The sequence below is a fragment of the Meles meles genome, chromosome 10, assembly GCF_922984935.1.
Source record: "Meles meles chromosome 10, mMelMel3.1 paternal haplotype, whole genome shotgun sequence".
In the NCBI taxonomy this organism is placed as follows: Eukaryota; Metazoa; Chordata; class Mammalia; order Carnivora; family Mustelidae; genus Meles; species Meles meles.
Window position 1 is genome coordinate 45,108,240 of NC_060075.1, and position 16,506 is coordinate 45,124,745.

Below are 16,506 nucleotides of genomic sequence, written 5' to 3' on the forward strand. Positions count from 1 at the left end.
GATCACCACAAACACCACAAAACTAAAATCCAACACATATGCATAGAAGAAGGTCTGGAAGGTTATAAAGTACTCAAAATGCTAATAGCAGTTATCTCTGTATGAAGGAGTAACAGATAATTTTATAATGAAATTGTCTTCCTTATGTAATTCAAAACCTCATAAAGATTATGAAAGGAAAAGGAGCTGTGCTCCTTACCTAACTGCAGTGTGGCAGCCAGGAGTGCGTGGATGTAGACTGCAAACTGGGCTCGGATCCACTCGTCACCTCCCTCCCAGCCTGTGCCATCCAGGAAGACATCATCCCGGTTCTCTGTCACGTGCCTCACTAGGTAATCTGCGAACCTGAGGTCTGCAGTGGTTGGGTTAAGCAGCTTCCTGAGTTCTGGATCATGGATCTGGATCAGAGCTTCTTCTACCTAGAGGGTACCCAGGTACAAGTCAGAGTCTGGGCATTCACGCGGACATCCATGCCATACTTTAAAGAGTAACTACTGGGAAGTTGAAGCTGGAAATAAAAAATATGAATAACAGCATTCTCAAAAAGTGAGGCTAAGAAAGAGACAGGTTTTTACACTGAAGTTTTTTTCTTTCTCTATTTAAGAAATCCTCATTTTCTTTTTAGAAAATATATGCACATTTTATTTTGAATTATAAAAGTAACTTTCATTGATTGTAAATATCTTGGAAAATAGAAATGTAGAGTAAAAATCACCTTTGTCACACAACCAGAAATGAATACAATTAATAAGTGCAATTCCTAAAAATTCTTGAGTATACAGATACTTTGGAATATTATTATATAATATTTGATATACAAAGAGAAGTATGTAACATACAGGTTAGTTTTGAAGTAATACACACATACCCAAACAACTTTAGAACTAGGACCTAACCAATAATGTTGAGACAACTGTGTGGTCCCTCCATCTGTATCCTCTGCCTTGGAAGGTATCAACCTATTTTAATTCCTCAAAATTGGGATTCCAGATTTTTCATTTATGATACTAGAAACATTTTCTGACAAAGCATGTTTTGGTACTTTTGATTAGAAACTACAAAAGCCTGGGATGGGTGAAATTTCCTTTTTTTAATTAAATCTATTGTAAAACTAAACACGATCTAAATTTTTATCGGTTGATGTCAAATATTTATCTGTAGCGCCTTCCTCCTGATACCAGGAACATATTAAAGGGGCTAAAAGTATTTAAACAATAAACACATTTTAAGTATGAGATCTTAGTAGGACCAGACTGTCTGGCTTGCAACCTGGCTCACCCAATTACTAGCCGTTTGAATTCTCTGCTCCTTAGCTTCCACACGTGTAAGATAGGAAAAGCAATAATGCCTATCTCACAGGCTGTTAGAATTACATCAGTTACTATACCTAAGGTGCACAGAATGCCTGGCACAGGAATTTTTACCTTTATTAGTGTTACTCCTATGCTGTCAGAATTCTAGTTAAGAAAAAAAAAACAGGGACCAGCAGTGTCAAGGACACATGCTCATACATAAGCCCACCTCCACAATGGCATCACTGAGGTGCTTCTGCTGGCGGAAAAGGATGTTAGTAGCCCCAGCAACGAATCCACGGACGGTGACATCAGAGAGAAGATGATGCTGCTGCAATGCCATGTAAGGCAAACACAGATATCCCTAAGAATCACAAGAGTGAGAGACAACATCAGGAAAGTAATGGACAGCCACGTGGCTCTCTCTTCAAGCCTAGAAGAGCTAAGTAGGAAAGGAAACTTCTGAACCCTGCCCACTGCCATACCATCTCTAATACAGCCCATCTCTGACTCACTTCAGTACTATTCCAGGGGAACTGCACGCCTTGACTACGCCAGTTAATTGCTTCCCTCTTCCATGAGTGGTGGTCAACATGAAAATTGTCTTACTTTATTATTTTATTCTCAGGTCAGCTTAAAAGCTTCCACAGTAACTAAGGAACTGGACTTTTTCATTTGCGAAATGACATTTTAAGCCCATGAAATAGTATGCTATCTAGCAGAAAGCTGTTAGTTCTTCCAGAAAAATTTGAAAACACATAATCACCAATATACTGTTATGAGAATACCAAAGCACTGAATGGCATTTGTTTTATTGCCCTATTGTTAAAAATCATGCACAAATATTTCAAGATATTTGCTATTACATGTTTAAGGCAAAAAAAAAAAAAAAGACACTAGCAACAGCTGTATATTTAATTAACTTCTATTTGAACTGTATTTAAAAATACTGCCCTGAAAATTATAGTTGGACTGCCAAACCACAGTTGGCAATTAAGTGGACAAAAAGCAGCATATTTCCTGAGAATAAAGGTGTTAACACTTCAAAGATGCAATGAAGGAAGATATGGCACTTCTGCTGGAAGATTCTAAATCAAGACAAATTTCCAGTAAGTGGCACAACTTGTATATGCAGCCAGGAGGGCACACTTGTTACACCCTGAACTTGTTTTCAATCTCAAGTCCTGTGACAATATCACTTCTTCTCACTGTAAAAATAAATAAAGAAAGAAGAGAACCAAAGGCACTGAGCTAGAGAGCTTTCTCTGGATGATGTGTTACTAATATTATGAGACAAATCTCTGTGACTGTAGGAGGAGACATCTCTTTTGCTACTTCATGTTCTTTACTGTATCCTAGAACATGCATTGTACCTAACAGGTGGTTGTTAAATAAATACTTATTATGGGAGAGGAGACTTCCAAAAGTTTGAAGACAGGTCTAGTAACCTGGTTTTATTCTTTTTCTTGACAGTATCTTTCTCTGTTCAATAAAATGCTAACTAATAGAGGCAGCAAAAATAAACCCATGTGTATGCATTAGAGATACTCAGTACCGTGCTTCTCAATCGACGCCCCTCTTGGGATTAAAGGCTGAAAGGACCTGGGCTCCTCATTTAACGTCACTCAGCGGCTTTAAGGCTCAGGGTTCATGCTTTACTTTGTGAGCTATGTATTAAAAACAACAGACTCGGGCGCCTGGGCGGCTCAGTGGGTTAAGGCCTCTGCCTTCGGCTCGGGTCATGGTCTCAGGGTCCTGGGATCGAGTCCCGCGTCGGGCTCTCTGCTTAGCGGGGAGCCTGCTTCCTCCTCTCTCTCTGCCTGCCTCTCTGCCTACTTGTGATCTTACTCTGTCAAGTAGATAAATGGAATCTTTAAAACAAAACAAAACAAACAAAAAAACACAACAGACTCCCCTTGCCCCCAGGTACCTATTTCTAAACATAAATATTATAATGGTGAAGTCTCTTTATATAATAGCACGAAAACAAAGAATCTTTTTTTAAAGATTTTAATTTATTTGTGTGTGTGTGAGAGAGAGAGCGAGCAAGAGCATGAGCGTGAGAGGAGAAAGGTCAGTGGGAGAAGCAGACTCCCTGCTGAGCAGGGAGCCTGATGCAGGACTTGATCCCAAGACTCCAGGATCATGACCTGAGCTGAAGGCAGTCACCCAACCAACTGAGCCACCCAGGCGCCCCAGAAGTTTGTTTTTTAACATCAATAAACACTTTTTAAAAAAATATACAAAAGTGCATTCCCTAAAACACTATACATATGCTCTTTGACCAGCATTCTACTTATAATTTATCCAGGTATACCTGCTCACATGTGAGATCTGTAAAGAGTTAATTATTGCAGCATTGTTTATTATAGCGAAAGACTGGAACCCTAACTACTCATAAGTGGGAAACTGAATAAATCGCTCATCTGCACAATGGAACATCTGACAGCTATAAAGAGGGAGAAATTCACTTCCAAGGAATATTTGGTAAGAAAGATTAAAGGTATAAAAGTGGGGAGGGATGTCTGGGTGGCTCAGTTGGTTAAGCGCCTGCCTTCAGCTCAGGTCATGATCCCAGCGTGCTGGGACTGAGTCCCAAATCCAGCTCCCTGCTCAGTGGGAAGCCTTCTTCCCTCACTGCTTATGCTCTTTTGGGCAGATAAATAAATAAAATCTTTTTTTTTTTAAAAAAGTGAGGAATAGTCTGCTATTTTGTATATAAAAAGAGGGGGAAATATCTACACATTTATATATGTATAAAATACCCCCAGAGAAAGACACTGATAACGCTGGTGACCACTGGAGGAGAGGGCACCTGAATAGTAGGGGATGGAATGAGAGGGAGACTTTTTTATAGATGGTTTAGAATCTTTTGAATATTGAGCCATGTGAAAGTATTACACATTTATAAAATTAAGAGTTCAAAATGGCCTTAAAATTATGTCAATTACTTCAAAAAAAATTGTAGATATATAAAAGATTTCTATTTATTCACCTGAGAGAGAGAGAGAGAGAGAGAGAGAGAGAGAAAGCATGAGCCAGGGGTAGAGGTAGGGGGAGAGGGAGAAGCAGAATCCCCACTGAGCAGAGACCCCAATGTGGGGCTTGATCCCAGGACCCCAGGATCATGATCTGAGCCAAAGGCAGACACCCAACTGACAGCCACCCAGGCGCCCTGTGTCATACTTTTAATGATGATCTATTTTTCCTAAATCTTTTAAAGTTCCCTATGTATTGTAGCAGCAAGAGTTCAGGTCCTTTCACATAAAACAGCCTCCATACCCAAGCTCACTTCTGACTTTTCACTTTTCTAGGGTACTTTAATTTCCATGTTTGGAGCTGTAATATATAAGAGTAAAAAAAACTACCAAAAAACCCAAATAAACAAAGAAAACAACAACAAAAATACCCACCAAAAAAGGCCTGAAACAGTATCTGCACACCCATGTTCAAAGCAGCAGCATTTGCAATAGCCAAAGCGTGGAAGCAACCCAAATGTCCACTGACAGATGAATGGATAAACAAAGTGTGATATGTATGTACACCAGATTATTATTCAGCCTTGAAAAGCATGGGAATGATGACATATGTTATAGCATGGATGAAGCCTGAGAACATTATGTTAAGTTAAACAGGCCAGTCACAAAAAGATTAATAATGTATGACTCCACTTAAAAAGGTGTTAGAGTAGGGGTGCCTGGGTGGCTCAGTGGGTTAAGCCTCTGCCTTCAGCTCAGGTCATGGTCTCAGGGTCCTGGGATCGAGCCTCGCATCAGGCTCTCTGCTCAGTGGGGAGCCTGCTTCCCCCTACCTCCCTTTCTGCCTGTCTCTCTGCCTACTTGTGATCTCTCTCTCTCTGTGAAATAAATAAATAAAAATATTTTTTTAAAAAAAAGGTGTTAGAGTAGTTAAATTCATAGAAACAAAAAGGGTGGTGGCCAGGGGTTGGGGGAATGGGGAGTTATTATTTAATGGGTATAGTTTCAGTTCAAGATGAGGAACTTCTGGAGATCTACAGCACACCGATGTGAATTTAACTTAACACTACTAAATTGTACACTTAAATATGGTACACGGCGGGGTGCCTGGCTGACTCAGTCAGTTAAATGGCTGACTCTTACTTTAGGTTCAGGTCATGATCTCAGGGTCAGGAGACACAGCTCTGCGTCTGGCTACAGACTGCATGTGGAGCCTGCTTGAAATTCTCTGTCCCCCTCGCCTTCTGCCCCTCCCCCCTTTAAAAAAGATAAACAGAGCAAATTTTATACACACACATACACACACACGGATTTTTTTAAACCACAACTAAAAAACAAAAACCCCGCACCTCAGCTTGGTAAACCTAGCAAAACTGTCATGAGCTAATTTGCTAAAGAGCTGCAAAAGCACACAGTGGGCCTTCTCTCTTGTGACCTGGAAGTGGCTACTGTGTGATAAGGACTGGATGCCATTTTCTCAGCTTTCCTCTGGTCAGGGATGATAAACATGCTCATGAACTGGAAGCCTCCCTGTTACAGGGATGTCCCTTCTCTCCACAAGTTATCCAGAGTTTAAAGGTAGTCCCTACCAAAATCTCAACCTGTTCGAGAACTTAAGTTGATCCCAAAATTGATGTGGAAATGAAAAGGGCTAAGAAATGCTTAAAAATCAATAATAAGCGGCAAAGCCTTTTTTCTGCCTGACAGAATATGCCTATGGGGGGAACTGCCCCAGGGATGGACAAATAAATCTATAGTACCAATGAAACAACAAGAAAAAGTCCAGAAAGATTCCTTCCTCAAACATACAGAGATTAGTTCCAGTTAATAAAAACCAAACTGTGAAAGTCAAAGCTATATAGCTTTAAAAGATAACCTAGTACACCAAGGTAGAGGGGACTGCTTAAATAAGACCTCCAAGGCACTAACTATAAGATAAAAAATGATAAACAAAAGGGTATTTAGAATATATGAAGTCCCTCAAATCAGTGACGAGAACAATCCAGTAGTTTTGAAAAAATACCACACAAGGGGGAATCCAAATGGTTAACAAGAATAGGAAAGATGTTCAATCTTAACAATAATAATTTTTTTAAGATTTTTTTTTTTAAATTTATTTGACAGAGAGAGAGAGATCACAGGTAGGTAGAAAGAGAGGAGGAAGCAGGCTCCCTGTCGAGCAGAGAGCCTGATGTGGGGCCAGATCCCAGGACTCTGGGATCACGACCTGAGCCGAAGGCAGAGGCTTAACCCACTGAGTCACCCAGGTGCCCCTAAAGATTTTTATTCATTTGACAGAGAGCACAAGTAGGCAGAGTGGTAGGCAGGGGGACAGGGAGAAGCTCTCAGCAGAGCAGAGAGCCCAATGTGGGGCTCAAGCCCAGGACCCTGATATCATGATCTAAACCAAAGGCAGACGCCAACCGAGACACCCAGGCACTCCTCAACAATAATTATTGAAAAAAAAAAATGCAAACCAAGAACCACAAAAATACTGTCAGATTGGCTAAATATTAAAAATCTGACAGGGGCGCCTGGGTGGCTCAGTGGATTAAGCCGCTGCCTTCAGCTCAGGTCATGATCTCAGGGTCTTGGGATCGAGCCCTGCATCGGGTTCTCTGCTCGGCAGGGAGCCTGTTTCCTCCTCTCCCTCTGCCTACTTGTGATCTCTCTCTCTGTCAAATAAATAAATAAAATCTTAAAAAAAAAAAAGAATTAAAAAAAAAATCTGACAATATCAAGTGTTGGTAATAATGCAGAGCAATTGGGAACTCATACCCTGTTGTGGGAATGGTGGAAATTCTCAGAATCACTTCAGTAAACAACTGGGAATTCTAGTTAAGCTGAAAGCAACCATTCCACATGATCCAGTATTCTTGCTTTTAGGTAACTGAATGCTCTACAAACTCTGGCATGTGTCTAGCAAGATTCCTGAAAAAGAATTTCAGAGCCTTCTTTAGATGAATGGATAAAGAAGATATGGTCCATACAATGGAATATACAATGGAATAATATGCCACCATCAGAAAGGATGAATGCCTAACTTCTGTACATGGATGGGACTGGAGGAGATTATGCTAACTGAAATAAGTCAAGCAGAGAAAGTCAATTATCATATGGTTTCACTTACTTCGGAAGTATAAGGAGTAACATGAAGGACATTAGGAAAAAGAAGAGGAAAGTGAATTAGGGAGAAATCAGAGGGGGAGATGAATCATGAAAGACTGTAGACTCTGAGAAACAAACTGAGGGCTTTGGAAGGGAGGGGGTGGGAGGATGGGTGACACTGGTGGTGGGTATTAAGGAGGTCGCGTACTGCATGGAGCACTGGGTATGGGGCATAACCAGTGAATCTTGGAACACTGAAAAAGTTAAAAAAGAAAAAAAAAATTTCATAGCAGCATTATTTGTATAGCTAGAAATTGGCAACAATGCAGATGTCTATTCATACAATTGACAAGCTTCACAACAGCTGAAATGGAAAACTATATAGGAATAACAAAACTCAGTGTAATGCAAAAACATGTATGAAACTAAAAATAATGCCAAGAGAAAAAAAAGTATATATATATAAATATAAACATATATATATGTGTGTGTATATGTATGTATGTATATATATATATATATATAAATATATAAATATAAAATTTTATTTATTTGACAGGGACACAGTGAGAGAGGGCACCCAAGCAGGGGGAATGGGAGAGGGAGAAACAGGTTTCCCACTGAGCAGGGAGCTTGATGTGGGGCTTGATTCCAGGACCCTGGGATCGTGACCTGAGCCAAAAGCAGACATTTAATGACTGAGCCACCAAGGCGCGCCCCTGTGGTTCCACTTAAATAAGATTCATAATTTTTGGCTAGCCAATCAAGGTATCTTTGATAACCTAAATTTGAAAATGAAAAGCTGTAAGCAAGCAAACTAAATATAAACTCAGAAGCAATACTTAAAGGAGATTAATACATGTGGTAGATTAAAAAAATCTGGTTTCTAACTACATATATTTTTAATTTTTTCATAAATTTATTGTTTTACTAAAAAAGTTACAAACTGATATTAAGATTTCTAAATTAGGGGGCGCCTGGGTGGCTCAGTGGGTTAAAGCCTCTGCCTTTGGCTCAGGTCATGATCCCAGGGTCATGGGATCGAGCCCCACGTTAGGCTCCCTGCTCAGCAAGAAGCCTGCTTCTCCCTCTCCCACTCCCCCTGCTTGTGTTCCCTCTCTTGCTGTGTGTGTGTGTCTCTCTCTCTCAAATAAATAAAATCTTGAAAGAAAGAATGAAAGAAAAGAAACTTCATTATTTCAATCATAAAGCAAATTAAGATAATTTCAGAATCCCCCAGCAGGCCGTAAAATGAACAAAGCATTCTCTGTTAACCATTCAGCAATACTGACTTGGGGCAAAAACTTATTTGTAAAGCTAGATAAACACAGGAAGAATTTATTATAGAGGAACGAATACATATTCCAGTCAACACTACCCATCTTTCTTTTCCACACAGTCTTAATTCATGCACGAAGGACAGTATTTAGAGAAAACCATAGAACTTTGCTCTAGTTACCAAAAAGATGTATCTGTCTTTCATGGTAGACTGCAAGATCATAGAAATAGATCATAGAAATAGAATTTAGAACTTAGCATGGCACCTGGCATATGTGACACTAAGCTCATAGACAACCACAGCATTATATATTTTACAGTTTGAAGGAAAATTTTCAGACCTGAAAATGTGTTCAATACTGTAAGTTAAATTCTAAAAGGGTTGTTGGGGACACCTGGGTGGCTCAGTCAGTTAAGCGTCCAAGTCTTGGTTGACTCAGGCCATGACCTCGGGCTCAACACTCAGCAGGAGTCTACCTGAACATTATCTCCCCCTCCCCTCTTTCTCTCTCAGACAAACAAGTAAATTTTAAAATAAAAAAAAAAAAAAAAAAGAAAAAAAAAAAGGTGGTCAGATTCTTTAAGGGCCTTAATAAGGAACACTAGGGGCATCTGGGTGGCTCAGTTGGTTAAGTGTCTGATTCTTGATTTCAGCTCTGGTCCTGATCTCAGGGTCATGAGATTGTGCCTACACTGGGCTCCTGGCTCAGTGGAGAACCTGCTTGAGATTCTCTCTTCCACTCTCTCTCTAGCCATCTCTCCATTTCTGTGTGCACTCTCTAATAAATAAATCTTACACAAACAAACACACACACACTAAACTTTACCTTTGTGAAGATGGCCAGGGGCATGCCATATTGGTCTTCTTCCAAACCGGAAATTAGCCCTGGTATCAGTACCACCTGGCCTGTGTTAGCTTGAGGTTGTACAGTAATTGGATGACTGTCTGAGGGCACAGACTCCTTTGGAAATGAGTTTGTCTGTTCTGACCCCTGTTCCCTTTCTTTCAAGGTAGGGTCCTCTAAGATACTAGGATCCAAGGTCTCCCAGTCACTTTCTGAAGACTCTGGAGATGGGCGAGAAGGAGGTTTCAAATATTGACTGGTTTCATTGGGTTCCTGTCCTTTGCTGTTGTCATCTTCTACTTGGAGCAACGGTTCTTCGGTCTTGATGACAGCATCTCCTCCGTGGTTTCCTGTCATCATTTTCTTAACAGTTCCTGAGTTGGTATTTGAAATGGCAGGAGCAGACATAGATACAAAATCATCTGCAGGGTGATTACTTTCGTGAAACCCAGCATCTTCAGACATACTCTTTCGGGGTCTGTACTGAGAACAGTCACTGAGACCATGTTCAATCATGCCTACAACATACAATATTGGAGAACAGCTTGGCTTACAATCAAGTGGGAAAAGATAAGAGTTGCATATTCCATTCTAAATAGTAGAACGAACTCTCCTATAAAAATTTTAGTAAGTTATGCTTACTCACATTTTAATTAAAAAGAAAAAAAGAAAAATCTCATACAAGAGAAACCCAATGTCAAAAGAAAACCATGTCAAAATAAAAATGTTATCCCTAGCAAGTTTATTCTTAAAAATTTTAGCATTGAAAGTTCAAGTAAAAGTTAAGCTAAATAAAGAGTAGATACCGTTACCCTCTTACCTGGAAAAAGGGATAACACAGTCATCAGGGCACCCACCAATTTATTCACTGGAGAAATATAAAAGAGAACCTGAAATGAATTAAGTCAAGATTAAATTAGAAAATCCACGAATCTACAACATAAAAAAGAGGGGGGGGGAGATAGAGAAGGAAAAATTCTTCTTTATAGAAGGATAACAGCTAATACAGCATTAATGAAAATTAATGATTCAGTTGAAAATTACCAATGGAAGCTAAAACTACTGTGAAAGGTATTCACATAGCTTCAAATTTATCAACCCACAGATTAGCTATTAATGGCAAAGGGAAACACAAGTACCTCATTATGAAGAAATCTGGGGATTACCACTTTAATCAATGATCAAGTTTTCCATTACCAATAATACTACAAATAGTTATGGACCTCCTGGTGTGATAACTCTGAGAAGGACACACCTGTATAGTATGCTTGCCACACAAGTTTACTCTGAAACTAGTCAAAAGAAAATAACCAGACAAATCTAATAGGATTCTTAAAAAAAAAAAAAAAAAAAAAAAAAAAGCCAGTGCCATGAAAAATAAAAAGAAACTAAAAAAAGAGCAAGGTGGTAAAGCTGTTTGAGATTAAAGGATTAAAGAGAATTATAAGGCAATACATGATGCTTGGCCCCCTAGAAACAAACAGTTTATAGGACATTATTATAACATCTGAGGAAATTTGAAAATGGACTGCATTTCTTGAATGTGAAAATGGTATTTTGGTTATATGGAAATATACTCTATTCTTTTTTTTTTTTTTTAAGATTTTATTTATCCATTTGGCTGAGAGAGATCACAAGCAGGCAAAGAGGCAGGCAGAGAAAGAGGAGGAAGCAGGTTCCCCGCTGAGCAGAGAGCCCGATGGGGGGGCTCGATCCCAGAACCCTGGGATCATGACCTGAGCCGAAGGCAGAGGCTTTAACCCACTGAGCCACCCAGGCGCCCAAATATACTCTATTCTTAAGAAATACATCCTGGGGTGCCTGAGTGGCTCAGTTGGTTAAGCATCTGCCTTTAGCTCAGGTCTTGATCCTGGGGTCCTGGGATGGAACCCCTTGTCAGACTCCCTGCTCAGTAGGGAGCCTGCCTCTCCTCAGTTGTTCTGGTCTTTCACTCTCAAATGAATCAATCAAATCTTTAAAAGAAAAAGGAAAAAAAAAGAAACATAGCTTAAAGTTTTTAGGGGTAAAGTACCATGACTTTAAAATTATTAGGATTGGTGGCAGGGTGGGAATGAACATATACAAAGCAATATAATGCATAAGTAGCAAAATGTTAATCATCAATACAGATCAAGAGTGTAAAAATTCATTAGGGTGTTTTTTTCAACTTTTCTGTAGGTTTGACATTTTTCAGAGTAAAACTTGAGAAAAAAATCAGAAACAAAATTAGATGTTTAAAAGCAACACTGGGTAATCATTAAATTAGTTGAAAAAAAAACAAGCAAAGATTTGCTTAGGCGAGTTTTTTGGGTTTTTTTTGAACAATTAAATCATTCAGTGACACAGAAGTGCTACTTGAGAGAGGAGAGGACCCACAATTGTCTATGCTTTCCTTATAGATGATCTTATTTAAGGAGTGCTAAGTACAGAGAAACAAAATGCTGCATTAAAGGACATCCTTATTTCAACAATTCAATATAAAAAGAGTGTATCTGTGATTTGCACATTAGATAAAGTTATATGATCATAAATGTCACTACATGTAGCTAAGCTAAGTACTATTTTGGAAGATTTTTGTTTTAGATACATATACCCATGTGTGCCCTGGGTTGCAATGCAAAATACTTTTTATTATGAACTGCAATAACAAAGTTTGAAACCTACAACTCAACAAGTAAAGAAATAAACAAAAAACACCAAAAAACCTGATTAAAATGGGCAAAGGACTTGAACAGACATTTCTTCAAGGAAAATACACAAATGACCAATAAGCATATGAAAAGGTGCTCAACATTACTAACCATTAGGGAAATGCAAATCAAAACAGGAGATACCACCTCACACCTATCAAGATGGTTATGATAAAAAAACTAAAAAATAACAAGTGTTGGTAAGGATGTAGAGACACTGGAATCCTTGCACGCTGCTGACGGGAAGATGAAATGGTGCAGCCATTATGGAAAACAGTACGGTGGTTACGCAAAAAAAAAATGAAAATAGAATTACCATCTGACCCAGCAATACCACTTCCAGGTCTACACCCAAAAGAACTGGAAGCAGGGTTTTGAAGAAATGTATGCATACCAACATTCATAGTAACATTTTTCATGAAAGCCAAAAGGTGAAAGCAACCCAAGTGTCCATCAGAGGACAAACAGATAAACAAAATATGGAACGTACATACAATGGATATTATTCAGCCCTTTTTATTTTTTTTTTTTAGAAGATTTTACTTATTTGACAGACAGAGATCACAGTAGGCAGAGAGGCAGGCAGAGAGGGAGAGGAAGAGAAGCAGGCTCCCAGCTGAGAAGAGAGCCCAATGCGGGGCTCGATCCCCGGACCCCGGGATCATGACCTGAGCCAAAGGCAGAGGCTTTAACCCACTGAGCCACCCAGCTGCCCTTGCTCAGCCCTTTTTTAAAAGGAAGGGAATTCTGACACATGTTATACATGGATGAGCCCTGAGGACACTATGCTTAGTGAAGAAGCCAGTCACAAAAAGACAAAAACAGCATGATTTCACTTTTATAAGGAACTCAGACTAGCCAAATTCATAGAAACAGTAAGTAGAAGGGTCACTGTCAGTGGAGAGGGAAAAATGGGAAGTTACTGTTTAATGAGTGCAGTTCTAGTTTTGCATAACGAAGTTTGTGAATGGATGGTGATGACAGAACAACACAGTGAATGTACTTAATGCCACTCAACTATATACTAAAAACTGGTTAAGATGATAAATTATGTGTTTCATGTATTTTACAACAATTAAAAACATTTTTAAAAAGTTAAAACATTGCACATATAGTACGTTAGATTCATCATTTAAAAAATTACCTTTTTTCTCTTTGAAGAAGAAATACATACTCATTAGAGAAAACCAGCAAAGCATTTCCTTCTCACTTGGGTGGCTCAATCAGTTAAGTATAACTCTTGATTTCTGCTCAGAAATCTCGGGGTCCTGAGATCGAGCCCTTTGTCGGGCTCTGAGCTCAGGGTGGAGTCTGCTTGAGATTCTTTCTCTCCTCTCCCCCTCTCCTTCTGCCCTTCTCCCCTGCTCATACTTTAATAAGTAAATAAATAAATAAATCTTGAATAAATAAAAATATTACCTACATTCTCACCAAAATGCTCATGTTGTTCCTTCCAGTCTCTTTTTATTTTTTTTGAAAGACTTTTTAAACTTATTTGAGAGAGAGAGAGAATGAGAGAGAGAGAGCATAAGAGAAAGGTCAGCAGGAGAAGCAGACTCCCTGCCGAGCAGGGAGCCCTATGTGGGACTCAATCCCGGACTCCAGGATCATGACCTGAGCTGAAAGCAGTCACTTCACCAGCTGAGCCACCCAGGCACCCTTCAGTCTCTTTTTAATGAATATATATTAACTTATAAAATTGGGATCATGGGCTTGATACGTACTTGGACAAACCACATAACATTCAATGAAACATCTTTATAATAAAAAAATTCTCAGAATCTCTTTAGTCATTTGGAATCATATACAATATACAAGATGAACCAGTACTTATTCACTGATTACTCATTATTATAAATTATTCTGTGACAGAATGTCTTAGATGAAGCTTTGTGTCCAACTCACATTAATTCTGGAAAATAAATCTCTAAGAGAAGAACTACTGGATCAAAGGAATGAACATTTTTAAGGTAACAAACCACACTGGACATTATAAATGGCTGACTTTCCAACATCCATTCTGCCCCTACTCCACTTAGCACAGTAATATGCGATACAAAACTGGCCCCAGATCCAAGGGCAGCTCCTGTAGTCTAAACCAGAGGTCAGCAAACTTTTTCTATAAAGGATCAAACACTAAGAATTCTTCCTTTGCAGGCGATATATATGGTCTCTGTCACAACTACTCAACTTTGCCACTATAGGGCAAAAGTAGCCATAAGCAGGAAGGAAAAGAATGGGAATAACTGTGTTCCAAAATAAAAATAGATGGTGGGCCAGATTTGGCCCTGGGGCCTAGTTTATAAACCCTTGGTCTAAAATCATGACAATCCAATCTCTTTGTACTAGAGAATGGTCTGGAACTAGTTTAAACCAACTAGTATATGTACTTTTTTTTTTTTTTTTTAAAGTATATACTTCTTTGGCAACAATTATTTGTTCACTTCAGGTACATGGGTTCACGAGTCTAAACAAATAGCAAAGGAAGATTATTATATGATTTGGGAATAGGTATTATTTCTACCACCAACGCCAATTATTATTGTTGTTTTAGATTTCATTGATTGATTGAAGGTTTTATTCATTTACTTTGGAGAGAGAAGAGCAAGGGAGCATGCTAGCACGCAGGGGGAGGTACAAAGGGAGAGGGGGAGAGAGAGGGACAAGCAGACCCTCCGTGCAAAGCACAGAGCCCAATAGAGGCACTGCGTCCCCCAACCTTGCAATTACAACCTGAACCGAAATCAAAAGTTGACCACTTAACTGAAATCAAGAGTCGGCTGTTTAACTGACTTAGCCCACCCAGGCATCCCAATTTATTTATTTATTTGAGAGAGGGAGAGTGCACGTGCACTAGTGGGGGGAGGGGCAATGGAAGAGGCTCTCAAGCAGACTCCCCACTCAGCAAGGAGCCTGACCCAGGGCTGGATCTCACAATCCTGAGATCATGACCTGAGCCAAACCAAGAGTCTAAGACTCAACTGACTGAGCCACCCAGACACCCCTATACCACTAGTTATAAGTGAGAGAGCATACAGACCAATTACTGTTGGCAGTTAACCTACACTCCAAGGGACACCAGGAGCAAGATAAAGCTAGCACTGCAGACTGTGGAGCAAAGAGATGGAAAAAAATCTCAATAGTTAATTATACGGTAGAAGAATTCAATTAATTAGCCATGAAGTCTGCAGTAATCCAATACATCATTTCACTACTATTTAAGTCTGTTTAAATTGGTTAATGTCAAACTGCCCCTAGAGAAGACTAAACAAATTTATACTTCTGTGGTAGTGAACAAGAATATGTGCTTCAGTCCACCAAAATATGATAGGCAAAAAAGCCTTAATTTATACTTTACCATTAGTTTTAATTCTATGTAGTATTTAAGGAATGTCAACAAATGTTAAATATTCCGTTCCTTCAAATCTCACCTTTTTTTCAAGAAGAATTAGTTTAAACAGGATTAAGACCTAAAGAAAAAATATTGTATTAAAATAAGAAACTCAAAAAAAAAAAAAGAAACTCAAGCCTATTACTCATTTGCCTTTTCCCTTCCTCAAACACAACCAAATATCATTTAATCAATAATATTAACTACAGTGCTCAAAACCACATTGAAAATTATGAACTTACACTGAAAATTTTAAAATTATGTATTTACTAAGAACCACTTAAATCTCTAACAAATTATGCTTTTTGGAAGGAGTTATGTTATTTTTGCTTGAAATATCTGCAAGCTCCTTCGAGGGAAGGGACTATTCATTGGATGTCCTCACACAGCAGATACTCAATAAATGTATGTAAATGAATGATCAATGTGTGTATATCCCAGTCAACATATCTTTAATAATAAAGATCACAAGACGTAAGTATAGATATTTTATTAGAAAATGTTTCACTCTCAGAGCAACATATAAACTACTCTGTAAAATTAAAACATGTTCCTTTCCACTCTAATTTCATGACATCTGAAATTACAAAGACAAGAGAAAAAATAATCCTCTTCTGTACAGAAATAGACAGTATTCCTATATTTTTAAAAATGTCTATCAGCTCAACCAACATTTTCGACTTTTATCATTATGAGAACTGTCTTAGAAGAAATAAAATATGGTATGCTACAATCTGTATTCAACCTTGCAGCAAGAGAATATGCTCAGTTAAATGAACACAGGTTTAGGACATTATAAATTAAATAAAAGGTATCATACCTTGTGTCGAAAATGAAGCACAAGATCTCGAGGAGACAGACCTGCAATGTTACCAAAAAAGCTAATCTGTGATGACAACCTATGGGTTTTGTCAAAGAAAGTTT

General features: G+C 38.7%; 1 protein-coding gene across 2 annotated transcripts in view; it reads right to left on the reverse strand.

The window, feature by feature from the left end:
* Window positions 1-16,506, reverse strand: part of AVL9 (AVL9 cell migration associated) — a 59,585-nt gene that overhangs the window by 11,231 nt on the left and 31,848 nt on the right. For both annotated transcript variants that reach the window (XM_046020737.1, XM_046020736.1), the window contains exons 7-12: window positions 16,403-16,443; window positions 15,623-15,661; window positions 10,322-10,391; window positions 9,484-10,019; window positions 1,522-1,656; window positions 200-419 (exon numbers count right to left, since the gene is read on the reverse strand). In XM_046020737.1, coding sequence (XP_045876693.1) covers window positions 200-419; window positions 1,522-1,656; window positions 9,484-10,019; window positions 10,322-10,391; window positions 15,623-15,661; window positions 16,403-16,443 — 1,041 coding nt within the window. The remainder of the gene's footprint in view (window positions 1-199; window positions 420-1,521; window positions 1,657-9,483; window positions 10,020-10,321; window positions 10,392-15,622; window positions 15,662-16,402; window positions 16,444-16,506) is intronic.